Here is a 27416-nt window from a genome sequence, read left to right on the forward strand (position 1 = left end):
GTATGGTGTATCTGATATGTTTGGATAGCATGCAAAAGCTTTTCACTGTACCTCAGACACAGTGACAATAATACACCTAAATCTAAAACCCAAGATGTTAGAAAGATTATTATTGGGTTTACTGGTTGAAAAGGAAAAGTGTCGATCACCATCTGGGAGTGTATGTTGGAATTTCAAGCAGCCTAAAAAACTGAAAGACAAGGCATATAATATTGCAAAGATTAGTGGGATGCTAGAGGGTTGGATAACTTTAAAAGAACAACAGAAGGTAACTGAAAAGACAATGAAATAAGAAAGTAATCTAGCCAACAATATAAAAGAGGATAGCAAAGGTTTCTTCAGATATATAAAGAGTAAGAAAGAGGTAAGAGTGGACATTGGACCACTGAAGAATGTTAAATTTTTTTCAGTTTGGAGGTACAGCATGGAAACAGGCCCTTCGGCCCACCGAGTTAGCGCTGACCAGCGACCACCTTGCACACTAGGTCTATCCTGCACACACTATGGACAGTTTTTACCAAAGCCAATTAACCTACAAACCTGTACGTCTTTGAAGTGTGGGAGGAAACCGGAGCACCCGGGGAAAACTCCCGCAGATCACGGGGAGCTGGTACAAACTCCGTGCAGACAAGCCCCGTAGTCAGGATCGAAGCCGAGTTTCTGGTGTTATAAGGCAGCAACTCTACCGCTGCACCACCGTGCCACCCCTTTTCAAAATAACACTGCTGGAGATGTGATAATTGGGGAATAAAGAAATAGCAGGTGAATAATAATAATAATATATCTTTTATTGTCATTGCACGTCAGTGCAACGAGATTTAGTGTGCAGCTCCACTGATGTACAAGAAAGGTAAATAAATACAATACATAAATAAACAAGCTGAATTGATTGACGTGGCCATCTGAGGGAGACTGTCCAAAGGGGGTGGGTGGGGGGGCACTCATTAGGGCCGGATGATAAGGAATTGAATGATCATTGAAAATACCAAGTCAATGGATATTTTTAAAACTGAGTTTGACAGATTCATGATTAGTAAAGGGGCTGTCCCACTTGGGCAACCTAATTGGCGAGTTTAGAAGAGTTTGAAAAATGACATGTTGAAGACATCCTTCGACTATGTAGAAGACCTCCTTCGATTATGTAGAAGACTAGCTCTGACGACCTACGACTAACTTCGGGGAAATTGGACACCGAATGGTGGAGTGTGAAGGCGACCTCCTTCGATCTCCTTCGACCTCCCTTCGACTATGATGAAGACTATCTACGACTACCTTCGACTACCCTCGATTACCCACGACTAACATATTACGACATACTACAACTAAACCTACGAGTAAAAAAAGTATCGATTGTTTCCATGGCGACCTTTTTTTACTCGCGGGCATTTTTTAACATATTGGGAAAAAAACGCCGCGATCTAGCTGAGGCCTCGAGTACGCGGAGCCCACCCTCGAGCATGAAGGAGAGTTACGAAGACCTCCTACGACCTCGTGTCGACCATGCTGCGAGTATGAGTCGAGGGCAAACTCGCCAGAACTGGCGGATTAGGTCGCCCAAGTGGGATAGGCCCTTTAGGGTGTCATAGGGATATGGGAAGGCAAATGTAGTAGTGAGATAAAGATACAGTAGATCAGCCATGACTGAAAGGCGGAGTGGACGTGATGGGCCTCATTCTGCTCCTACAATTTATGAACTAAAGGAGATAGAAGATATATTTGAAGGCATATTTCTGGCAAGTGCAAACCTTGTTGTGCAATTTGAAGAGTTTGATTTATCAAATTTTACATTCTCTCTCCCGCTGCACTCTCCCATTTGTTAAAAGATTATTCAAGCTCTGAAAGTCATAACCTCATTACGAGCCCTTCAATCACTCAGCGGTTTCATGAAGACTTTATTTTTCAGCTGGCACCAAGACATCACACAAACCAAACCTCCTTCCATTGACTCCATCTACACTTCACACGGCCTCGACATGGCCACCAGCATAATCAATGACCAGTCTCACCCTGATATAGTCTTTCCGCTGACTGGATAGATTGGTTTATTTTATTTTAGTTTAGTTTAGTTCAGTTTATTGTCACATGTAACTGACACTCGCTAGAATTTAGAAGATTGAGGGGGGATCTTATAGAAACTTACAAAATTCTTAAGGGGTTGGACAGGCTAGATGCAGGAAGATTGTTCCCGATGTTGGGGAAGTCCAGGACAAGGGGTCACAGTTTAAGGATAAAGGGGAAATCCATCAGGATCGAGATGAGATGCACAATGGGCTAAGTGTTCGGCTGGCAACCTGAAGGTGGCCGGTTCGAATCCTGCTTGGAGTGTGTACTGTCGTTGTGTCCTTGGGCAAGACAATTCACCTACCTTTGCCTGGGACTAGAGACGGAAATTAGCTACTGATTGGCTACAATCTCGCATATTTACATGCAAATGTTCATTAATATGCACTGTCCCTATAAACAAAATTAAAAAAAAAAAAAGAAAAACATTTTTCACACAGAGAGTGGTGAATCTCTGGAACTCTCTTTTGCATGCTATCCAAACATATCAGATACACCATTCATAAATACAATCAAGTCAAACAGGTACAATAGGGAGAGCAAAGGGGAAGATACAGAGTGCGGAAAATTGTTCTCAGCATGGTAGCACATTGATTCCAGAGACAAAGTTCAATGTCCGCAATGGGGTAGAGGTGAATTGGACAGTACCCTAGCTTACAAAATTCTTAAGGGGTTGGACAGGCTAGATGCAGGAAGATTGTTCCCGATGTTGGGGAAGTCCAGAACAAGGGGTAACAGTTTAAGGATAAGGGGGAAATCTTTTAGGATCGAGATGAGAAAAACATTTTTCACACAGAGAGTGGTGAATCTGTGGAATTCTCTGCCACAGAAGGTAGTTGAGGCTAGTTCATTGGCTATATTTAAGAGGGAGTTAGATGTGGCCCTTGTGGCTAAAGGGATCAGGGGGTATGGAGAGAAGGCAGGTACAGGATACTGAGTTGGATGATCAGCCATGATCATATTGAATGGTGGTGCAGGCTCGAAGGGCCGAATGGCCTACTCCTGCACCTATTTTCTATGTTTCTATGTTTCTATGTAACGGGGTACAGTGAAAAGCTATTTTGTTGCATGCCAACCAGTCAGAGGAAAGACCATACATGATTATAATCAAGCCGTCCACAGTGTACAGATACGGGATAAAGGGAATAATGTTTAGTGCAAGACAAAGTTCAGTAGAGTTCAATTAAAGTTAGTCCAAGGGTCTCCAATGAGGTAGATGGTAGCTCAGGACTGCTCCTTAGTTGTTGATAGGATGGTTCAGTTGCCTGATAGCAACTGGGAAGAAATGGTCCGTGAATCTGGAGGTGTGCGTTTTCACACTTCTGTACCACTTGCCTGATGGGAGAGGGGAGAAGAGGGAGTGACCGAGGTGAGACTGGTCCTTGTTTATGCTGGTGATGCCTTGGCGAGGCAGTGTGAGGTGTAGATGGAGTCGGGTGGTTTTTGTGATGGAGTGGGCTGCGTCCACAACTCTCTACAATTTCTTCTCGTCTTGGATGGAGCTGTTCACAAACCAGGCTGTGAAGCACTTTGATTCCAGATTGCAACAAAAGGTTCTTCACTGTACCTTGGTACACGTTATAATAAACTAAACTAAACTAAGTAACTAACTATGCTGATGGTTGAGGCCACACAGCAGGGAGTGTGCTTGGTATGCACAGCACACCCTCCTGGTGGAGTTCAGGAGGTGGATGTTAAGCAAATACTTCCCTGGCAACCTGGCTGAAATATTTTTTGACTGATTATGGTCTCATTATAATGCTCGGGCCAACCAACGTTTGTCCTTCTGGAAGATGCAATGCAGGAGAAGTAGGAGACCGAACAAGTCGGATGTTCATAATGATAAGTGGTTTAGGTGAAGATAAATCATGTCAGCATTTAAAACTGGCCCAAAATGCATCGTAGCGTCTCATGGACTCGCAGAGATATACAGCATGGAAGCAGGCTATTCGGCCCACTAAGTACATGCTAACCATTGATCTGTGTAGGAAGGAGCTGCAGACGCTGGTTAAAACCGTAGACACAAAATGCTCGAGTAACTCATAGAAACATAGAAAATAGGTGCAGGGGGAGGCCATTCAGCCCTTCGAGCCTGCACCGCCATTCATTGTGATCATGGCTGATCGTCCCCAATCAATAACCCGTGCCTGCCTTCTCCCCATATCCGTTGATTCCACTAGCCCCTAGAGCTCTATCTAACTCTCCCTTAAATCCATCCAGTGACTTGGCCTCCACTGCCCTCTGTGGCAGGGAATTCCACAAATTCACAACTCTCTGGGTGAAAAAGTTTTTTCTCACCTCAGTCTTAAATGGCTTCCCCTTTATTCCAAGACTGTGGCCCATGGTTCTGGACTCGCCCAACATTGGGAAAAAATGTCCTGCATCTAGCTTGTCCAGCCCTTTTATTAATTTATATGTTTCTATAAGATTCTATAACTCAGCTTTTCCCTGTATAACTATAACTCTATAACCCGAAAAGTCATCCACAGGCCGCATCTCTGGAGAGAAAGACTGTTTCACACTAGGTTCATGTTATCCCACTTTCCCATTTTCTCCCTGCGGATTAGAGGCAACTACTCATTGACTCCAATCCCATTTAATTCAGTTTCGTTTTGTTTTAGAGATACAGCACGGAAGCAGCCCACTGAGTCACGAGCTACAATCAAACTGCCCACAGATGCAGGATAAAGGGAATAACGTTTAGTGAATCTCAGATCAGGATGTGCAGGCACAAGGAACTGCAGATAGTGGTATTTGAGCAAGTGCTGGAGGAATTCAGCTGGTCAGAAGGTGGTTCCCGACCCAAAAAGTCATCCATCGGTTTCCTTGCACCCATGCTGCCTGATCCAGTGTATGGACATGACTACACTGGAGAGACTGCAGAGGTGGTTCACCAGAATATTGCCATTGAGCATAGACCGGTACAGCATAAGAACAGGCCCTTCGGCCCACAATGTCTGTGCTGAACATGATGCCAAGACCAACTCTTAACTCTCTGCACGTAATCCATTAACCTCCATTCCCTACATGTCCATGTGCTTATCCAAAAGTCTCTTAAACGCCACCATCGTATGTGCCTCCACCACCACCCACTGGCAGTGTGTTCCAGGCACCCACCACCAACTGTGTAAAACACTTGCCCCACACATCTCCTTTAAACTTAAAGCCCCTCGCTTATGCACTTTAGTGTTTGATTTCCATCCTGGGGGGGAAAAGCTTCTGTTTATCCTCTCCTGTGCCTCTTCTAATTTCATATACTAACATCAGGTCTCCCCCCCCCCCCCCCGGAGTAAACAATCCGAGTTTGTCCTCTGGGTAGAAGTCATCTCGTTGAAGGAAAACTACTCTTTTACTGTAATTAACAAATGAGGTCAGACTCCAGCAAATCAATCGCACTGAAGTATATTTTTACAGTTTCTGTCCAAGACTGAACGTGAGATATTGACATTTCCAAACCACTGGGGTGCCTTGGTCTATAATCCGCTTGCAGTTTCTTTAGTAACCTGAAAACGCTCAGTCTTTAGACTGCAGAGATTCAGAGAATGACAGCCTGGTGGGCTGCTGCTCTTGTTGTCGTTTCAGGGCTGGATCCCGAGGATATGTTCATCGCTTATGAGATGTAAAGGACGTCGGTGGAATCACAGCCTACAGCTTTATGAAATCTGTTCAAATATTCATGGCTTCCAAGGCTTTGAAAAAATGTACTTACAGAGCGCAGATCTCTGCCGGAGAGCTGATGCATCATTGCACAGCGGAATGCTGGGCAATGCAACATTCCAATTATGAAGCCTACAAGGCTGGTATCCCATCTGATTAGTTTAGTTTCGTTTGGAGACTCAGCGCGGGAAACAGGCCCCTCGGCCCACCGAGTCCGCATCGACCAGCAACCCACACACACTAGGGACAATTTACAAATTCACCGAAGAAAAACTAACTTTCAAACCTGTACATCTTTGGAGGGTGGGAGCACCCGGAGAAAGTCCAGGCACGGGGAGAATGTACAAACTCCATACAGCCAAATCCCTGAGTGCTGGAAGGAACCCGGGTCGATGGCGCTGTGAGGCAGCAGCTCTACAGCTGCACCACCATGCTGACCCGACCCCCGGTACAGCACAGCACTTGAGAAGCACAGTAGCGCAGTGATGGAGTTGCAGCCTCGCAGCACCAGAGACGGGTATATGGAACGAATTGCCACAGGAGGTAGTTGAGGCAGGTACTATTTGGACAGGCACATGGATAGAAACATAGAAACATAGAACATAGAAATTAGGTGCAGGAGTAGGCCATTCGGCCCTTCGAGCCTGCACCGCCATTCAATATGATCATGGCTGATCATCTAACTCAGTATCCCGTACCTGCCTTCTCTCCATACCCTCTGATCCCCTTAGCCACAAGGGCCACATCTAACTCCCTCTTAAATATAGCCAATGAACTGGCCTCGACTACCCTCTGTGGCAGAGAGTTCCAGAGATTCACCACTCTCTGTGTGAAAAAATTTCTTCTCATCTCGGTTTTAAAGGATTTCCCCCTTATCCTTAAGCTGTGACCCCTTGTCCTGGACTTCCCCAACATCGGGAGCAATCTTCCTGCATCTAGCCTGTCCAACCCCTTAAGAATTTTATAAGTTTCTATAAGATCCCCTCTCAATCGCCTAAATTCTAGAGAGTATAAACCAAGTCTATCCAGTCTTTCTTCATAAGACAGTCCTGACATCCCAGGAATCAGTCTGGTGAACCTTCTCTGCACTCGCTCTAGGGCAATAATGTCCTTCCTCAGATTTGGAGACCAAAACTGTGCGCAATACTCCAGGTGTGGTCTCACCAAGACCCTGTACAACTGCAGTAGAACCTCCCTGCTCCTATACTCAAATCCTTTTGCTATGAAAGCTAACATACCATTCGCTTTCTTCACTGCTTGCTGCACCTGCATGCCTACTTTCAATGACTGGTGTACCATGACACCCAGGTCTCGCTGCATCTCCCCTTTTCCTAATCGGCCACCATTTAGATAATAGTCTGTTTTCCTGTTTTTGCCACCAAAATGGATAACCTCACATTTATCCACATTATACTGCATCTGCCAAACATTTGCCCACTCACCCAGCCTATCCAAGTCACCTTGCAGTCTCCTAGCATCCTCCTCACAGCTAACACTGCCCCCCAGCTTAGTGTCATCAGCAAACTTGGAGATATTGCCTTCAATTCCCTCATCCAGATCATTAATATATATTGTAAATAGCTGGGGTCCCAGCACTGAGCCTTGCGGTACCCCACTAGTCACTGCCTGCCATTGTGAAAAGGACCCGTTTACTCCTACTCTTTGCTTCCTGTTTGCCAGCCAGTTCTCTATCCACATCAATACTGAACCCCCAATGCCGTGTGCTTTAAGTTTGTATACTAATCTCTTATGTGGGACCTTGTCGAAAGCCTTCTGGAAGTCCAGATACACCACATCCACTGGTTCTCCCCTATCCACGCTACTAGTTACATCCTCGAAAAATTCTATAAGATTCGTCAGACATGATTTACCTTTTGTAAATCCATGCTGACTTTGTCCAATGATTTCACCACTTTCCAAATGTGCTGCTATCCCATCTTTAATAACTGACTCTAGCAGTTTCCCCACTACCGATGTTAGACTAACTGGTCTGTAATTCCCCGTTTTCTCTCTCCCTCCCTTCTTAAAAAGTGGGGTTACGTTTGCTACCCGCTAATCCTCAGGAACTACTCCAGAATCTAAAGAGTTTTGAAAGATTATTACTAATGCATCCACTATTTCTGGAGCTACTTCCTTAAGTACTCTGGGATGCAGCCTATCTGGCCCTGGGGATTTATCGGCCTTTAATCCATTCAATTTACCCAACACCACTTCCCGGCTAACCTGGATTTCACTCAATTCCTCCAACTCCTTTGACCCTCGATAGGAAAGGCTTAGAGGAATATGGGCAAATGGGATTAGCTTAGATAGAGTACCTTGGTCAGCATGGACGAGTTGGGGCGAGGGGCCTGTTTATGGGCAGGACAGTGGTAGAGTTGCTGCCTCACAGCGCCAGAAACCGGGTTTGAACCTAAATACGGGTGCTGTCTGTACGGAGTTTGTACGTTCTCCCTGCGTATGTGTGGGTTTTCTCCAGGTGCTCTGGTTTCCTTCCACACTCCAAAGAAGTACAGGTTTGTAGGTTAATTGGCTTCGGTAAAATTGTAAATTGTCCCCAGAGTGTAGGATAGAGCTAGTGTACGGGGTGATCACTGGCCGGCCTGCTTCAGCGCTGTCTCTAAAGTCAAAATTCTAAAGACTTTGCGTCTGCATGTAGTTACCAGATTGAGTGATTTCTTTCTGGGTATTTTCCCACTCTGTTAAGACGGGACCCATTTGTAAGCCGGCGTGAACCATCGCAGAACAGGTTGAGTTACAGCAAAGCAAATCAGCCCACAGGAATGAGAGAGGGCAACGTCACTTAATCCTATCTGAATGACTCACAACACTGGGGAATAAACTGTATGACCAATTGATCTCCAAGTAGTGGCTGGCTGTTGACAAATGACTTTAGCGAATGGGGAGAATTACAATAAGTACACTCCGAGGGACAACTTGGGGGATAAAATGCACATTAATTCATGATTGGTTAGTTTCCTTGTTGTCTTGACCCTGGTGGCTTTGCTTGCTGGAACCAGGCCGAGGAAAAACATTGATCATTGATTTAATCAGAGGCAACAGTCCCAGTGCCACTGGGAAACGCAGAGCTTATAGATCAGCCGGGTCACAAGGGCCAGGGCTGCAGATCCACTTAAGGAGTGTCTGAGAGAAGGACTTGCTATTCAAAGTACTTCGCCCTCCAATGGCTACCAGAAAGATTAGCTTTAGTGATACAGCGTGGACTCTGGCCCACCGAGTCCGCGCCGACCAACGGTCACCCGTGCGTTAGTTCTACCCTGCTCACTAGGGACAATTTACAGAAGTCAATTAACCTGCAAACTTGCACGTCTTTGGAGCGTAGGAGGAAACCAGAGCACCAGGGAGAAGGTGCAAACTCCGTACAGGCAGCGCCTGTAGTCAGATTCAAACCCGGGTCTCTGGCGCTGTAAGGCAGCAACTCTACCGCTGCGCCAATGTATAAACAACAGCAAAAGGTAGGTAAATTTAACATGCAAGAGGAACATAAGCCCATAAACAGTATACCTTCCGCTTGCGACATGCTTGGAGGAGGGGAGGCCCAGTGGACCTCAGACAATATGCTCGAGAAATAGTAACCCCAGCCAACATCTCGATTAGACCCCATCTGGTAACTTACTCCCAGGTATCTGCTATTCCATGTACACTATAAACCTCTGAACCCCTGAATTAAATCTTGCCCTGTAACTCACTCACGGGAGTCTGTTATTGTATATATAAACCCCCATACCGCTGGATTAGATTCCAGCCTGTAACACACTCCCGGGAACCTGTTATCTATATCTATCTATCTATATTACTAAAAGTCTGCTCTTGACCGGTTTTGGCCATCTGTGCTGCGATTTCCGAGAGAACGCCGCCACCTACGGCCGTCATTTTTGGCCACCTTGCTCAGAGCCCCCCTCCGCCGTATGTGTGCCGAGGATTTTTTCCGTCGATGAAAAATGACAAAGATATTAATGATTTTACAAAATTCCCCATTCTCTCTGCTGCCCCTGCTGGCGGCAGGGGGGAGGGACTATAAAACCAGGAAGTGGTGTGCCTCAATCAGTGTCTACAAGCTGGAGGAAGGCAGAGGGTCACGTTTCTCTGAGCTGTGAATAACACTGAACACATGTCTATTCAAATGTAAGTGTCCTTAGTGGTTCTAAAACGCTTGCAGAATGTGTCTATTGGTTCTAAAATTTTTGCAAAAAGTGTTTATTGGTTCTAAAATGTTTGCAAAAAGTGTCTCTTTTGGTTCTACAATGCTTGCAGAATGTGTCTTTTTTGGTTCTAAAATGTATTTTTTAGGTTCTCCCCCCCCCTTTCCTCTCCCCCCCCTGTCCTCTCCCCCCCTCTCCTCTCCCCCCCCTCTCCTCCTCCCGCCTCTCCTCTCTCCCCACTCCTTTTCCCCCCTCTCCTCCCCATCTTCCCTCACCTCCCCACCTTTCCTCTCCTCCCCCCCTCTCCTCTCCTCTCCTCTCGCCTCCTCTCCTCTCCTCCCCCCCTCTCATCTCCCCCCTCTCCCCCCCTTTCCTCTCCCCCCTCTCCCCCCCTCTCCTCCTCCCGCCTCTCCTCTCCCCCCCTCCTCTTCCCCCTCTCCTCCCCCCTCTCCTCTCCCCCCCTCTCCTCTCCCCCCCTCTCCTCTCCCCCTCCTCTCCTCTCCTCATCCCCCTCTCTTCCCCCCTCTCTCTCCCCCCTCTCCTCTCCCCTCCTCTCCCTCTCCCCCTCCTCTCCCTCCTCTTCCCCCCTCCCTCTCACTCCCCCCGGTCCCCCTTCTCCCCCTACTCTCCTCCCCTCCCCACCCTTCCCTTCCCTAACCCTCCCTCCTCTTCCCTTCTCTCCCTCTCCTCTCCCACTCTCTCTCCCCCCTCTCCTCTCCCCCTCTCCTCTCCCCCTCGTTCCTCTCTCCCCTCCCGTCCCCTCTCCTGCCCTCCCTCTCCTCTCCTCCCCCCTCTCCTCTCCCGCCCCTCTCCTCTCCCCCTCCCTCCTTTCCCCCCCCTCTCCTCCCCCCCCCTCTCCTTTCCCCCCTCGCCTCCTCTTTTACCGCCCGCTCCTCCTCCTCCTCTCCCCCCTCCCCGCCTCCAGTTCGCCCCTCCCGCCCGTCTCCTCTCGTCCCCCTCTTTTTCTCCTGCCCCCCTTGCCCCTCTTTTTCCTCCCCCCCTCCCCCTCCCCCACCATTCCTTCCCTAAACAAGTTGGGGGCTATGCGTCAGTATATGGGTGGTTATGGGGTAAAAGGAGCAAATTAATAATATTAATATAATATCAAGGGGGTAATTAGCGTGAGTGCGGGGGGGGGGGAGCGATGTGGTGCCGCCTCCCCCCCCCCCCCCCCCCCCACAACAGCACGTTGGGGGAACAGACCCAACGGGTCTGCACTTGGTCTAGTATATTACTAAAAGTCTGATCTTGACCGCTTTTGGCCCACTGTGCTGCGATTTCCGAGAGAACGCCGCCACCTATGGCTGTCATTTTTGGCCACCTCGATCAGAGCCCATGTCTGCCTTCCTGGACCAGAGTATTTTTCCCATCGATGGAAAATCAGAGAGAAATTAATGTTTAAATAAAATTCACCATTCTCTCTGCTGCCCCTGCTGGAGGGAGGGGAAGGGACTATAAAACCAGGAAGTGGTGTGCCTCAATCAGTCTCTGCAAGCTGGAGGGCACTCTGAGCTCTGAATGACACTGAACAAATGTCTACACAACTGTGAGTAAGTACCCTTAATGTGGTTTGAAAAAGAAAATATGGTTAGTTTGAAGTAAAAAAGCACTGCCTGCAAATGGTTGTTTGGGGGGTTTGGGTTGAAGTAAAAAGGCACTCTCTCTCTCTCTCTCACCTCCTCTCTCTCCCCCCCTGTCTCTCTCCCTTTCCCTCTCTCTCTCCCGTCCTTTCTCTCCCCACCTCTCTCCCCTCCCCCCTCTCCTCCCCCCCTATCCTCTCTCCTCCCCCTCTCCTCCCCCCTCTCCTCTCCCCCCCTCTCCTCTCCCCCCCTCCTCCCTCCCCCCTCTCCTCTCCCCCCCTCTCCTCTCCCCCCCCCTCTCCTCCCTCCCTCCTCTCCTCTCCCCCCCTCTCCTCTCCCCCCTCTCCTCTCCCCCCTCTCCTCTCCCCCCCTCTCTCTCTCCTCCCATCCTCCCCCACATTTCCCCTCTCACCCACCCTCCCTCTTCTCCTCCTCTCCACCCCCTCTCCCTCTTTCCCCTCTCTCTGTGTCTCTGTCTCTCTCTGTGTCTCTGCCCCTTTTCTCTCTACCCTAACTCTCTACCCCCTCCCCCCCCCCCTCCCTCTAGATGTGACTGCAAGTTGGGGGCTATGCGTCAGTAGATACGGTGGTTATGGGGTAAAAGGAGCAAATTAATAATATTAATATAATATCAAGGGGGGTACTTAGCGTGAGTGCGGGGGGGGGGGATAGTTAGTGTGTGTGACGCTGCATGCCGCCTCCCCCCCCACAACCGCACGTTGGGGGAACAGACCCAACGGGTCTGCACTTGGTCTAGTATATTACTAAAACTCCCATAGCGCTATGATTTTTCGCCACCTTACTCACCATTCTCCTCTGATGCAAGTCAAATAAGTTTTGTTCCAATCGGTGAAACAAGTACAAAAGTTATGAAGGTTTTGAAGGTTCCCCTCCCCCACACCCAACAATCTGTTATTCTATATATAAACCACAAATCCCTTGATTAGATCCCAGCTTGCAACCCAGTCTTGGAGACACAAGGAATTTCAGATACCGGAATCTTGGGCAAAACACAAAGTGCTGGAGGAACTCAGAGGGTCAGGCAGCATGTGTGGTGGAGAATGGACGGATGACGTTTCAAGTCTTGACCCTTCTTCAGACCAATCCCCACTGCATTGACATAAACCTGGTCAATTGGACTCCAGGTATTGGAAAGAACACGGGCCTTTGCCCCACAGCCCAGCAACAGGCCTGGATCGCCCTCCGCGGACCTGGGGAACCCCTCCTGGAGTGGGATCCTCATCCGAGGCTCGTCTCCTGCTCGATCCCGCGGACCGGGAACCAGAGAGGTGGGTGGACGGAGTTAGTCGGAGATGGCAGCGGACGGTGGACAAAGAGCCAGTGAGGCGGGACCTTCCACGCTCTCAAGGTCGGCTGCGGGAGACGCCCCCGGGGCACGAAGGCTGAAGGTGGCCGGGCTAGGAGTGGGACGACGGCTTTCGCGGGCCGATCGGGACAGAGGAGTCAGCTGCAACAGGCCTCTACGGCCAACTACAGCTGGGACTGTGAACATGGCACCAAAACTTGCGGACTCTTGCATATAGACTCAGTGGGCTGTTTCTATGCATTCTGTACTTAATCGGGGATTGAACTTTCAGTATGCGTGGCAATAATCTCACTGAACTGTATGTGGAAAAATAATTTGACTGAACCTTGGTACAGGTGATAATAAAGAACCATTGAACCAGTAAACTGTAGTCCTGGTACCACCGAGCATGGACTTCATTCCCTCACCACCAACATCTGGATGAAGAGTCTTACTTACTTGCTCTGGTGCTTGGAGCCCTGCAGATGTGCATGAAACTGTTCCACCGAGTTCAGGATCACGTTGCAGATGTTGCAGGTGTAACTGCTTTTCAAAGCTACGCATTGAGGAGAGGAAAGAAGGAAAGGATTGAGTGAGACAGGCTCTGAGATGGCAACGCTCACAACATAACAACTGGATGAAGCCCTGCAGATCCCTATACAAACCTGGAGTTTGAGTTTGTTTTTTTGTCGCGTGTACCGAGGTAGGGTGAAATCTTTTGTCGCATGCCAACCGGTCAGCGGAGAGACTACACATGATTACCATCGAACCATCCACAGTGAACATATACATGATAGAGGGAATAATGCGAATAAGGTTTAGTGCAAGATAAAGTCCAGTAAAGTCTGAACAAAGTGTCTCCAATGAGGTAGATGGAAGATCAGAACTGCTCTCTAGTTGTTCTTCCGGCAGTCGTAAAAACCAACCTCCCTTCCATTGACTCCATCTACACTTTGCGGTGCCTCGGCAAGGCCACCAGCATAATCAAGGACCACTCTCACCCCGGTCACTCCCTCTTCTCCTCTCTCCCACCAGGCAAGTGTGAAAACGCACAGCTCCAGATTCAGGGACAGTTTCTTCCCAGCTGCTATCAGGCAGTTAAATCATCGTATCATCAACTAGAGAGGTGTGCTGACCTAACATCTATCTATCTTATTGGAGAACCTCAGAATATTTTTGATTGGACTTTACTGGGCTTTACCTTGCACTTATCGTTATTCCCTTTATCCTGTGGACAGCTTGATTGTAATAATCTCCAGTCTTTCCGCTGACTGGATAGCACACCACAGAAAAGCTTTCCACTATACCTCGGAACACGTGAAAATAAACAAAACTAAACCAAACCAAAGAGCACAAACTCTTAAACACCAGGGAGAAACTGCCAAGATTGTAACCCGTTGTTCTCAGGAGCACCGTATGTTTACTGTTTGAGTTTATTTGCTGGATTTACACTTTATAATCATTCCTCAGACTAAATCACGGGAGGTTTGGTTTGACACAAATAAACTAATCCCTAAAACGTCTAAACAAAATCCTGTGTTCATCCTTAGAAGAGAAGTATTCAGTTAAATTTGTCAGCATAATGGTGGGAGTACATAGAACACAGCACAGTACAGCACAGGAACGGGCCCTTCGGCCCACAATGTCTGTGCCAAAACATGATGCCAAGACCAACTCTTATCTACCTGCACATAATCCATATCCCTCCATATCCATGTGCCTATCCAAAAGCCTCTGAATTACCACTATCGTATCTGCCTCCACCACCACTCCTGGCAGTGCGTTCTAGGCACCCACCACCCTCTGTGTAAAAAACTTTTCTCACACATTTCCTTTAAACTTTTCTATAGCTATACCCTCTGATATTTATTTCCATACCAGGAAAAAGGTTCTGACTGTCTACCCTGTCTATGCCTCTGATAATTATAAAAGCTTCGACCGGGTCACACCGCAACCTCCAGCGTTCCAGAGAAAACAATCCAAGTCTGTCCAACCTCTCCCTGAAGCTAACACCCCCTAATCCCGGCATCATCCTGCTAAAACTCCTCTGCACCCCTTCCAAAGCCTCCACACCCTTCCTGCAATGGGGCGACCATAACTGTACGCAATATACCCAATGTGGTCTCACTCACCAAAGTCTTATAAAGCTGTATCACGACTTCCTGACTCTAATACTCGAAGCCCCAACCTACAAGTATGCTTTATTTAAGATATGGCCACCAATGTTAGAGTGATGGAGATTGGGGCTGATCACTCACAAGTCAGAATGAGAAGAGGACATAGAGTTGCATACAGATAGTTGAACGCATGGCATCAGTGACACTCCAATAACAATATTTAAGAAACATTTGGACAGGTACATGTATGGGAAATGTTTAGAGGGATATGGGCCAAACGGGGACTGGGTGGGACTAGTGTAGATGGGGCATGTTGGTTGGCATGGGCAAGTTACGCCAAAGGGTCCACTGGGTGGCACAGTGGTGCAGCAGTAGAGTTGCTGTCTTACAGTGCCAGAGACCCAGGTTCAATCCTGACTACGGGTGCTGTCTGTACGGAGTTTGTATGTTCTCCCTGTGACTTTGTGGGTTTTCTCTGCTCCGCTTTCCACCCACACTCTAAAGGCGTGCAGGTTTGTAGGTTAATTGGCTTCGGTGAAAACAATTGTAAATCGTCCCTAGTGTGTAGGATAGCGCTGGTGAACAGGGTGATCGCTGGCTTGCGCGAACTTGGTGGGCCGAAGAGTCTGTTGCCCACTGTATTTCTAAAGACTAGTTTCCATGCTGTATGACTCTGACTCGATGGCAACACAGACCAATCAACGGTGTGATAGTTCAGTGGGAGCTGCACACTTTCCATCAACATCTAAAACCCATCTCAAGTTCACTGGTTCAAGTGGATGAAAGTTGCTGCTGAGATTTTTACCCGAAACTAAATCTGCTTCTCTTTTTTAACACACCATTAAAGCTGATCTTTTTGGCCGCCTGCTTCAAGGAGTGAGATGCATTGGTGAGATGCATTGCATTTGCATGCTGCCTGTCTCTGATGTTTGTTCAGCAATGTGGCAGGGGGCGAAGGGGTGATCTTGTACAGGTGTGTAAGATCATGAGGGGAATAGGAAGGGTGAATGTTCAGTTTTGATCACCCCGTTATAGCAGAAATGTTATTAAGCTAGAAAGATTGCAGAGTGCAGAGGACATAGGATTTAAGGTGAGGGGGGAAACATTTGATAGGAAACTGAGGGATAATTTTTTCACACAAATTGTGGTGGGTGTGTGGAATGAGCAGCCGGAGGAGGTAGTTGAGGCAGGCACCATCACAACTTTTAAGAAACATTTAGACAGGTACATGGATAGGATAAGTTTAGGGAGGGATTTGAGCCCAACGCAGGCAGGTGGGGCTAATGTCTATGGGACATTATTGAATGGCGGTGCAGGCTCGAAGGGCCGAATGGCCTACTCCTGCACCTATTTTCTATGTTTCTATGTTTCTATGACATGTCGGTCGGTGTGGGCAACTTGGGCCGAAGGGCCTGTTTCCTCACTGTATGACTATGGCTATGAGAAGATTTACAAGGATGTTGTAAATTAGCCAGAAATGTAGGTCCCTTGCAGTCAGAAACAGGTGAATTGATCATGGGGAACAAGGACATGGCAGACCAATTGAATAACTACTTTGGTTCTGTCTTCACTAAGGAAGACATAAATAATCTGCCGGAAATAGCAGGGGACCGGGGGTCAAATGAGATGGAGGAACTGAGTGAAATCCAGGTTAGCCGGGAAGTGGTGTTAGGTAAATTGAATGGATTAAAGGCCGATAAATCCCCAGGGCCAGATAGGCTGCATCCCAGAGTACTTAAGGAAGTAGCCCCAGAAATAGTGGATGCATTAGTGATAATTTTTCAAAACTCTTTAGATTCTGGAGTAGTTCCTGAGGATTGGAGGGTAGCTAATGTAACACCACTTATTAAAAAGGGAGGGAGAGAGAAAACGGGGAATTACAGACCAGTTAGTCTAACGTTGGTAGTGGGGAAACTGCTAGAATCAGTTATTAAAGATGGGATAGCAGCACATTTGGAAAGTGGTAAAATCATTGGACAAAGTCAGCATGGATTTATGAAGGGTAAATCATGTCTGACGAATCTTATAGAATTTTTCGAGGATGTAACTAGTAGAGTGGATAAGGGAGAACCAGTGGATGTGTTATATCTGGACTTTCAGAAGGCTTTCGACAAGGTCCCACATAAGAGATTAGTATACAAACTTAAAGCACACAGTATTGGGGGTTCAGTATTGATGTGGATAGAGAACTGGCTGGCAGACAGGAAGCAAAGAGTAGGAGTAAACGGATCCTTTTCACAATGGCAGGCAGTGACTAGTGGGGTACCGCAAGGCTCAGTTCTGGGACCCCAGCTATTTACGATATATATTAATGATTTGGACGAGGGAATTGAATGCAACATCTCCAAGTTTGCGGATGACACGAAGCTGGGGGGCAGTGTTAGCTGTGAGGAGGATGCTAGGAGGCTGCAAGGTGACTTGGATAGGCTGGGTGAGTGGGCAAATGCATGGCAGATGCAGTATAATGTGGATAAATGTGAGGTTATCCACTTTGGTGGCAAAAACAGGAAAGTAGATTATTATCTGAATGGTGGCCGATTAGGAAAGGGGGAGATGCAACGAGACCTGGGTGTCATGGTACACCAGTCATTAAAAGTAGGCATGCAGGTGCAGCAGGCAGTGAAGAAGGCGAGTGGTATGTTAGCATTCATAGCAAAAGGATTTAAGTATAGGAGCAGGGAGGTTCTACTGCAGTTGTACAGGGTCTTGGTGAGACCATACCTGGAGTATGGCGTACAGTTTTGGTCTCCTAATCTGAGGAAAGACATTCTTGCCATAGAGGGAGTACAGAGAAGGTTCACCAGACTGATTCCTGGGATGTCAGGACTTTCATATGAAGAAAGACTGGATAGACTCGGTTTGTACTTGCTAGAATTTAGAAGATTGAGGGGGGATCTTATAGAAACTTACAAAATTCTTAAGGGGTTGGACAGGCTAGATGCAGAAAGATTGTTCCCGATGTTGGGGATGTCCAGAACAAGGGGTCACAGTTTAAGGATAAGGAGGAAATCATTTAGGACCGAGATGAGGAAAACTTTTTTCACACAGAGAGTGGTGAATTTCTGGAATTCTCTCCCGCAGAAGGTAGTTGAGGCCAGTTCATTGGCTATATTTAAGAGGGATTTGGATGTGGCCCTTGTGGCTAAAGGGATCAGGGGGTATGGAGAGAAGGCAGGTACAGGATACTGAGTTGGATGATCAGCCATGATCATATTGAATGGCGGTGCAGGCTCGAAGGGCCGAATGGCCTACTCCTGCACCTATTTTCTATGTTTCTATGTTGCCAGGACTCGAGGGCCTGCTCTATGGGGAGAGGTTGAACAGTCTAGTGCTTTATTCCTTGGGATGCATGAGGCTGAGGTGTGATCCAACACACAGAGGTGTACAGGATCATGAATGTAAATGCGCAGAGTCTTTTCCCCAGGGTAGGTGAATCAAGAACTGGAGGGCATAGGTTTCAGTTGAGATCTGGGGGGAGGGTCCTACCTTCTGTGTCCCGAAGATCAGCTGCGGGAGACGCCTCCTCCCCCCCGGGCACAAGTGGGCCGTGCAAGGAATGGGATGGCTCATGGGATGGCTGGAATGGATGCGACGGCTACAATGGGCCTTTGTGGCCAGCTGTAGCTGGGACTGTAAAATGGCGCCAAAATGGCGACTCTTGTATATGGACCCAGTCGGCTGTTCTGTATATTTTATACTAACCAGAGGATTGTGCTTATGTACGGCTGAGCTGTATGCAAAAAGTGTACTTCACTGTGCCTTGGTACATGTGAAATTGAACCATCGAGTGGAAAGATTGAATACAAAGTCTGCAAGGAGGTAGGTTGGAAGATCGGATCTACATCCTAGCTTATGGGCGGCCGGTTTAGTTGCCTGATATTCTTGGCACTATGCAGAGTTAGAATAAAGGTAGTGCCCTATTCGTTATAATGAAATATGGATCTGTAAATTAAAGGCAGAGAATCTTTGGCATTAAATTAAAGTCGGAAAATCTTTGGCATTATAATGAAAGCAGTAAATAAAGGATTTTATCCTCATGCTTTTTTTATCCTTCTATCGTCTCATCCCTCCCTCTCTCTGTAACCTCCTCCAGCTCCACAATAGTCTGGTCAGAATGACAGTTATAGAGCTGTACAGCACCATCAAGTGATTAATGTCATATGTTCTGTAAACGGAACAATGAAATTCTTACTTGGAGTACTCAATCTATTCCTCTCATGATCTTATCCACTGGTTCCTTACTGTTACCACTTCATGAAACCGAGACAGAATCCCAATTTGGTGTTTGATGTGATTTGAGGATTAGAACCTTGCGTAAGATTGCAGAGTGCAACCCCAGAGTGGAGGGGGGGGGGGGGGGGGAAGGGGATTGTTTACAGAAGGTTTCAGATCAGGCAGATAGATAAGATGAGTGTTTGTCCAGAAAGAGGCAATTATTTAGGCAACAGGGTACAAAAATTGGCAGAGGAAAGTATAAACGTATTGCTCGTAGGTATTAAAAGGTATTAGATCTTTCCTGGTCCGAGAACACTAATGCAATCATCAAAAAAGCACATCAGCGCCTCTACTTCCTGAGAAGATTACGGAGAGTCGGATTGTCAAGGAAGACTCTCTCTAACTTCTACAGGTGCACAGTCGAGAGCATGCTGACCGGTTGCATCGTGGCTTGGTTCGGCAATTTGAGCGCCCTGGAGAGGAAAAGACTACAAAAAGTAGTAAACACTGCCCAGTCCATCATCGGCTCTGACCTTCCTTCCATCGAGGGGATTTATCGCAGTCGCTGCCTCAAAAAGGCTGGCAGTATCATCAAAGACCCACACCATCCTGGCCACACACTCATCTCCCTGCTACCTTCAGGTGGAAGGTACAGGAGCCTGAAGACTGCAACAACCAGGTTCAGGAATAGCTACTTCCCCTCAGCCATCAGGCTATTAAACCTGGCTCGGACAAAACGCTGATTATTACCAACCACTTTCTGTTATTTGCACTATCAGTTTATTTATTCATGTGTGTATATATTTATATCATGGTATATGGACACATTTATCTGTTTTGTAGTAAATGCCTACTATTTTCTGTGTGCTTAAGCAAAGCAAGAATTTCATTGTCCTATACAGGGACACATGACAATAAACTCACTTGAACTTGAACACTTGAACTTGAAAAGCATCAGAATTTACGAGAATTCTGATTTACGAGAATTTACGAGAATGTTGCCAGGACTCGAGGGCCTGAGTGATATAGGGAGGTTGGACAAGGGTCCATTCCTTGGAGGATGAGGAGTGATCTTGTGGAGGTGTACAAAATTATGACGGGAATAGATTGGGTAAACGCACTGAGTCTTGCCCAGGGATGGGGAATCAAGAACCAAAGGAGGAGGAGGGGGGGGAGATTTAATGGGAACCTGAAGGGTGACATTTCACACAAATAGTAGTGGGTATGTGGAAATAGCTGCCGGAGGAGGAAGTTGAGGCAGGTACTATCACAATGTTTAAAAAACATGTAGACAGGTACAGGCGGTGCTGGCTCGAAGGGCCGAATGGCCTCCTCCTGCACCTATTTTCTATGTTTCTACATTGGTTGGACATGTTTAGAGGGATATGGGCTGAATGCAGGGTGGGGAGGCGGTGTGGGCAAGTCAGGCCTAAGGGCCTGTTTCCACACTGTATGACTAACTCTAATTGTTCAGAAATCCCAAAACGTTTGGAATTCCTGCAAAGCAGGCACAATCACCAGAAAGCTAATAATTATTTTGATGCCTTACAGAAAAACAAATTATGTTTTAGTGCTTACTTACTGCAAATGGATCTACTGATCATAATCAGCTCAAAGTTAATGTATTAACCATTAGCAAGCAATTATTTCCCAGACATCTGTTGGATAATTAGCCGCTGGCAAACAGTTCGTTGCTGGCTCATTTGCCTCCTAAATTTCCATGATCTCCAAATTAGTTGCAGTTGCGCTAATAAAAGCTGGAAGATTGAGAGAAGGGAGGCTGTGAAGGGAATCAACAAAGTTGTTGCAAGACAAATTATTCACTCATTCATAGTATCAGGTTAAGAATCGAAGGGTCTAAGGCAGTGATTCCCAACCTGGGGTCATATGGCAAATTTCAGAGGGGCCACAGAAAAATGTTGGGATTTAGGGGGCCACAGGTTCAATGAAGGGGGCCACAGAGCTACCACCCTGTTGCCTGCTAAATTTCAGTTCTAATACATTTAAATCTATGCAATTGAAATATTTTTGATGTTTGTGGAATAGAATAAAAGAGAATATATGTGCAATTAATAGACACTGATATTTTTATGGAAGGTATTATAAAATTGAAGTACTTCTTTTCCGCTAATAATGTCAGGGGGGGAGGCACAGAAAAATTAAAAGATCCCAAGGGGGTCATGAGCTAAAAAGGTTGGGAACCACTAAGGTCTAAGGGATCTAAGGTCGAAGGGATCTACAGGAGATGCTGCCTCAAAAAGGCAGCCAATGTCATCCAAGACTCACACCAAAGCACACAAAGACACAGCAGGTCAGGCAGCATCTCTGGAGAACATGGATAGATAGGTGACGTTTTGGTCAGACCCACGTCACCTTGGCCACATTCTCGTTTCACTCCTATCATTTGGGAATGATGTATTGGCAGCATTGAGACTTTATTGCTTGTAGTGAAGGAAGTTGAGGGATGATCTTATAGAGGTGGATGTAATAATGGGGAATTGGTGGGGTGAACACCCAAAGTCTTTTACCCAAAGTAGGGGAATCAAGAACCAGAGAACATAGGTTTAAGGTGAGAGGGAGAAGATTTAATAGGAATCTGAAGGGTTAATTTTTTAATACAGAGGATGGCGGGTGTATGGAACAAGCCACCAGAGGAGGTAGATTAGTCAGGTACATAACATTTAAAAGACACTTGGGCAGATACATGGATAGGAAAGGTTTAGAGAGATATGGGGCAAACACTGGGCAAGGCAGTGCGCAGTGATGGAGCTGTTGCCTCACAGCGCCAGAGACCTGAGTTCAATCCTGACTATGGGTGCTGTCTGTGTGGAGTTTGCACGTTTTCCCTGTGATCACGTGGGTTTTCTCTGGGTGCTCTGATTTCCTCCCACTTTCCAAAGACGTGCAGATTTGAACCTCCACGTTCTAGATTTCTTCTCAGCAACCATCTTGACTCTTAACACTAACCTCAACTATGAACTTCCGCGGTAGAACACAAAGTACTAGAGTAACTCAGCAGGTCAGGCAGTATCTCTGGAGTGAATTGATAGGCGACGTTTCAGTTTGGGTCTGAAGGACCTGAAAAGTGACCTATCCATTCCCTCCACAGATGCAGCCTGACCCGCTGTGTTTCTGCAGCACTTGGTGTTCTATTCAAGATTCCAGCATCTGCCGTTCCTCATGTCTCCTATGAACTTCAATGAACTGTCTTTGGTGGCACTAAGGTGTGTGAGCTTTTGCAATAGTGTTCTGGTGATTCATTTATTGCGATTATTTATGTTTATTATTACAGGTCCACCACCGAATTTCCGGCACCTTTGGTTCCAGAGCCTTTCTGGATTATCCATTTTGCCAGACCAACAGAGGTGATTCCTGGGATGTACCAGACTGATTCCTGGGATGTCAGGACTTTCATATGAAGAAAGACTGGATAGACTCGGCTTGTACTCGCTAGAATTTAGAAGATTGAGGGGGGATCTTATAGAAACTTACAAAATTCTTAAAGGGTTGGACAGGCTAGATGCTGGAAGATTGTTCTCGATGTTGGGGAAGTCCATAACAAGGGGTCACAGTTTAAGGATAAGGGGGAAATCTTTTAGGACCGAGATGAGAAAAACCTTTTTCACACAGAGAGTGGTGAATCTGTGGAATTCTCTGCCACAGAAGGTAGTTGAGGCCAGTTCATTGGCTATATTTAAGAGGGAGTTAGATGTGGCCCTTGTGGCTAAAGGGATCAGGGGGTATGGAGAGAAGGCAGGTACAGGATACTGAGTTGGATGATCAGCCATGATCATATTGAATGGCGGTGCAGGCTCGAAGGGCCGAATGGCCTACTCCTGCACCTAATTTCTATGTGTCTATGTTTCTATGTCATGGGCTCCGAGAGGAGTCCAACGGCACCGAAATGGTTTGCTTAGGCATCCGAGATTCCGGCCTGCAATGTTGGCTATGGGAACGGATCTGCCAGCTCTGGCTGGGCCAGAGTTCCTGAGCCCTGGCCACAGGGGGCAAATTCAACCTGCTGATTGGCCATGGAAGTCCCGATGAGGTCGAGTTCAGTCGCCTCACCCGGCCTAGGCACCACATTTTCAGGAGGATTTTTAAGTGCGCTCTCATAATTCTGTGCGGATTAAAGGAGGTGCCAGACTACCAGTTGCCGGAAAATCAGTGGTGGACCTGCATGTTATTTGCATGTCATTGCTTTTACATGCCTGTTGTGCTGCTGCAAGTAAGAATTTCATATTCTGTTGTCGGTACATATGGCAATTAAACACTTTTAACTCTCCTAACTCTTGAATATAGAAGGAACTGATTTCTCTCTATAGAGAGTAATCTGGGGGATTAGGTTTCTTTGGCAACTGCCTCATATAATTCTTTGCTTTTATTTACTCTCGGGAAATGGATGTTACTAGTATGTTTGGTATTTATCAGATTTATCGCCAGGGACCCTATTATAAGATGTCTTGCAAGATCACCAGGAGGGAGTTAATGATGTTCAGATTGCGAATGGTGTCGCAAGGAGGCCATCATTCCTCAAGGATGGCACTTTCCCTACCTTAAAGGGCATTAGTGAATGAGTTGGTATTTTTTGGACAACGTCTTTATGTTTATTAAATTGCATTCAATCTCAGAAACCACCACACTGGGAATAGCAAACAGATTCAGATTCCACATTTAACTCAGCGACATACATTAACAACAATCCACGCTCGAAACAGATTCAAACCAGGGTTAGAACATAGAACAGTGCGGCACAGAAACAGGCCCTTCAGCCCTCAATGTCTGTGTTTATAGGTCAAGATCCTAACTGCCCTCACCTGGGAACAAAGCTGGGAACATCTAGTTTTTGACATTTCCATTCTGGGGAGAAGGTTCTGACTGCCGACACAGTGTGTCTCCCAGAGGTGAACACCTCTGCGTAGATGAATGAGTCTTCATCTCAGTGTTAATGGATCATAATTATTGGTCTTGCCAGATTGTGAAATGCACAATAAAGTTGGGATATAACCGTGTATTATTGTGGATGGTTATTAAATCATTGGAAGGATCACTGGAGATAACTCTTGGAGTAAACATGTTTGATATGCAGTAATTATGAATTAATTTGCTTTGGATGATTATCCCCTTAATTATCCGTCTTGCCAGGTGAGGGCTGCTCAATTCAACACTGCACGGTAACAATGAAGTAAACAAAACTGAAATGAACTTCCAGTTTCAGCAATGGTGATGCCTGAGAATGTCCGGAAAGATGTTGGCCTCAAGGGCTATATAAAATAAAACTACTCTGGAAGGACGGAAGGAACCGCACCAAAGTCCGGATAAGAAGTGAAACTGTATTGAAACTGGCAGTAGGAGCTGCTGATGGAACCAGACTGTGTTAAGTGGGAACACAGAGTTCCAACAACAAATGTGCAGAGAAGACAGATCTTAGGAGAGGTTTACAATAAATAAATCAGTATAAAAACAATGCCAGAATATCTCAGAGATACGTTGGTATGGCCGCACTTAAAGCATTGTGTTCAGTTTTGGTCGCTCCGCTATGAGAATGATGCCATTCTCATAGCAGTGGGTGGCACGGTGGCGCAGTGGTAGAGTTGCTGCCTTACAGCAAATGTAGCGCCGGAGACCAGGGTTCGATCCCGACTATGGGTGCTGTCTGTGTGGAGTTTGTACGTTCTCACCGTGACCTGCGTGGGTTTTCTCCAAGATCTTCGGTTTCCTCCCACACTCCAAAGACGTACAGGTATGTAGGTTAATTGGCTTGGTGAATGTAAAAATTGTCCCTAGTGGGTGCAGGATACTGTTGATCCGCAATAGCGGGGGATCGCTGGTCGGCGCGGACCCGATGGGCCGAAGGGCCTGTTTCCGCGTTGTATCTCTAAACTAAACTAAACCATCACGCTGGAAAGAGTGCAGAGAAGATTTACAAGGATGTTACCAGGACTTGAGGGCCTGGACTACAGGGAGAGGTTGAGAAGGTTATGAGTATTCCTTGGAGCGCAGGCGGCTGAGGGGCGATCTTCTCGAGGTGTATAAAATCATGAGGAGAGTAGATATGGTGAATGCAGAGTCCTTTGACCCAGAGTGGGGGAATCAAGAACCAGGGGACATAGGCTTAAGGTGAGTGTGGAAACGATTTAATAGGAAGCTGAGGAACATGTTTTTCAAACAGAGGGTGGTGGGTATGTGGAAGGAGCTGCCAGAGGAGGTTGTTGAGGCAGCCAACATTCAAAAGGCTTTTGGGCATGGGAAATGGGAAATGGGCCATATGAGGGCAGGTGGGCCTCGTGTAGATGGGACATGTTGGTCGGCGTGGGCAAGTTGATCCGAAAAGCCTGTTTCCGTGCTGTATGACAATGACACTCATTCTTCCTCACTCATCAGCTGATCATAGTGGCGCAGAGGTAGAGTTGCTACCTTACAGCGAATGCAGTGCCAGGGACCCGGGATCGATCCCGACTACGGATGCTGTCTGTACGGAGTTTGTACGTTCTCCCCGTGACCTGCGCGGGTTTTCTCAGAGATCTTCGGTTTCCTCCCACAGTCCCAAAGACGTACAGGTTTGTAGGTTAATTGGCTTGGTAGTGGGTGTAGGATAATGTGAATGTGCGGGGGATCGCTGGTGGGCGCGGACCCGATGGGCCGAAGGGCCTGTTTCCGCGCTTTTTCTCTAAACTAAACTAAACTAAACTAAACTGACTAAACAACGCTTGAGACAAGGGAGAAGGGCACGAAGGAGTAAGATACACTAACTGATAGCATGGGCAAGCAAGGACATCAATCCAGACCACCCAAAGCTAAATTGAAACCAAAACATAAACAAAATAAAATGCAGCAAAAGTTCAATTCGGCGAACAAGCAAATGTGCAATGAACCAGGAGAGAAAGCTTACTAAATGCAAAGCTAATCTAAAAACAGTTTGTTCCCTGTGCAGATGATATCAGGAAGCAGATGCTTGTTGATTAAAGGATTTGCAGGTGGTATAAATGCCACTGCAGATGCTGTTAGGGAGAAACCGATCTACTATGGATGGAGCCCGCTGTAATTTGGAGATTAGACATGGTATTTAAATTGACCAAAGTGCCATCAAATTAGAGTTGCAAGAAACTGCAGGTGCTGGAATCTTCGTCAAAATGCAGTGTGCTGGAGGAACTCAATGGATCAGGCACCATCTGTGGAAGGAATGGACAGACGATGTCTCGGGTTGGGGGACCCTTCTTCAGAATGATGGAGTGTGGGGGGATAGAGCTGGAAAATGGAGATGGGAGCTGGACGAAGCTAGGCAAGTGATCCTTTTCTCCAGAGATGCTGTCTGAGCCGCTGAGTTACTCCAGCTTTTTGTGCCTATCTTCGGTTTAAACCATCAGCTGCAGTTCCTTCCTACACATTTTGGCTGCTCCACTGTGAAACCGCCACAAGAAGTCCTCCTCCTCTCTCCGACAAGAGTTCTGCAACACCCTCTCTTGCTGCTCCCCCTCTGTGATTCATTCACTTGTTCTATGTCTCTCTATATCACCGTCTATATCTCTCGTCTCCCTTTCCTCCTGACTCTCAGTCTGAAGGCGGGTCTCGACCCGAAACATCATCCATTCCTTTTCTCCAGAGATGCTGTCTGCTCCGCTGATTAACTCCAGCTTTTTGTGTCTACCTAAGTGATAGGTGGATACAGCTGAGGGCAGATAAGAGTTGGTCTTGGCATCATGTACAACACAGCCAATGAGGGCTGAACAGTCTGCTCCTGTGCTACACTGTTCTATGTTTTAACCCTGGTATGAAGATGATTCAAGCATGGGTTGTCTCGAACGGAGTAGAGGTTCAGGAAACGTGGCGTCTCTCGTATACTGCCTCAGTGTAGCCTCATTCTTACATTGCAATCGTGGAGTCATACAGAACGGAAACAGGCTATTTAGCCCTACTCATCCATGTTGACCAGGAGAGGTGCCAAAGTCCCATGAAGCTGCTTCATGACTTCCTTGCCTCTTATATTCAAAATGTCCTGAACTATGAAAGGAAGTATACCCCGCTCCTTCTTTACCATTCTGTCCACTTGTGTTACCACTTTCTGGTAGTTATGGATCCCTCTGTACATCAATGCTGTTAATGATCTTGCCATTAATTGTACATTCGACCCCCTACACTGCCTGCAACAACTACCAATCATGCAAGAAATATTTGAAAACTCATTAACATGAATCAATAATGGGCCAGCATCTTCTAATTGGCTTCTGCCGCATGGATTTCCAATCGAGCGTTGTGTTTGTTTCTAGTGTACAGAATTCCACTGCGGAAAATCCATCCCATTCACTCCCTTGATGTAGGC

General features: G+C 46.8%; 1 protein-coding gene across 1 annotated transcript in view; it reads right to left on the minus strand.

Moving 5' to 3' along the window:
* Positions 1-27416, minus strand: part of LOC116981253 (zinc finger matrin-type protein 4-like) — a 129827-nt gene that overhangs the window by 15216 nt on the left and 87195 nt on the right. Inside the window, exon 6 of the mRNA XM_033034144.1 lies at positions 13224-13320. Within this exon, the coding sequence (XP_032890035.1) occupies positions 13224-13320 (97 nt within the window). The remainder of the gene's footprint in view (positions 1-13223; positions 13321-27416) is intronic.

The sequence above is a fragment of the Amblyraja radiata genome, chromosome 15 (assembly GCF_010909765.2).
Source record: "Amblyraja radiata isolate CabotCenter1 chromosome 15, sAmbRad1.1.pri, whole genome shotgun sequence".
In the NCBI taxonomy this organism is placed as follows: Eukaryota; Metazoa; Chordata; class Chondrichthyes; order Rajiformes; family Rajidae; genus Amblyraja; species Amblyraja radiata.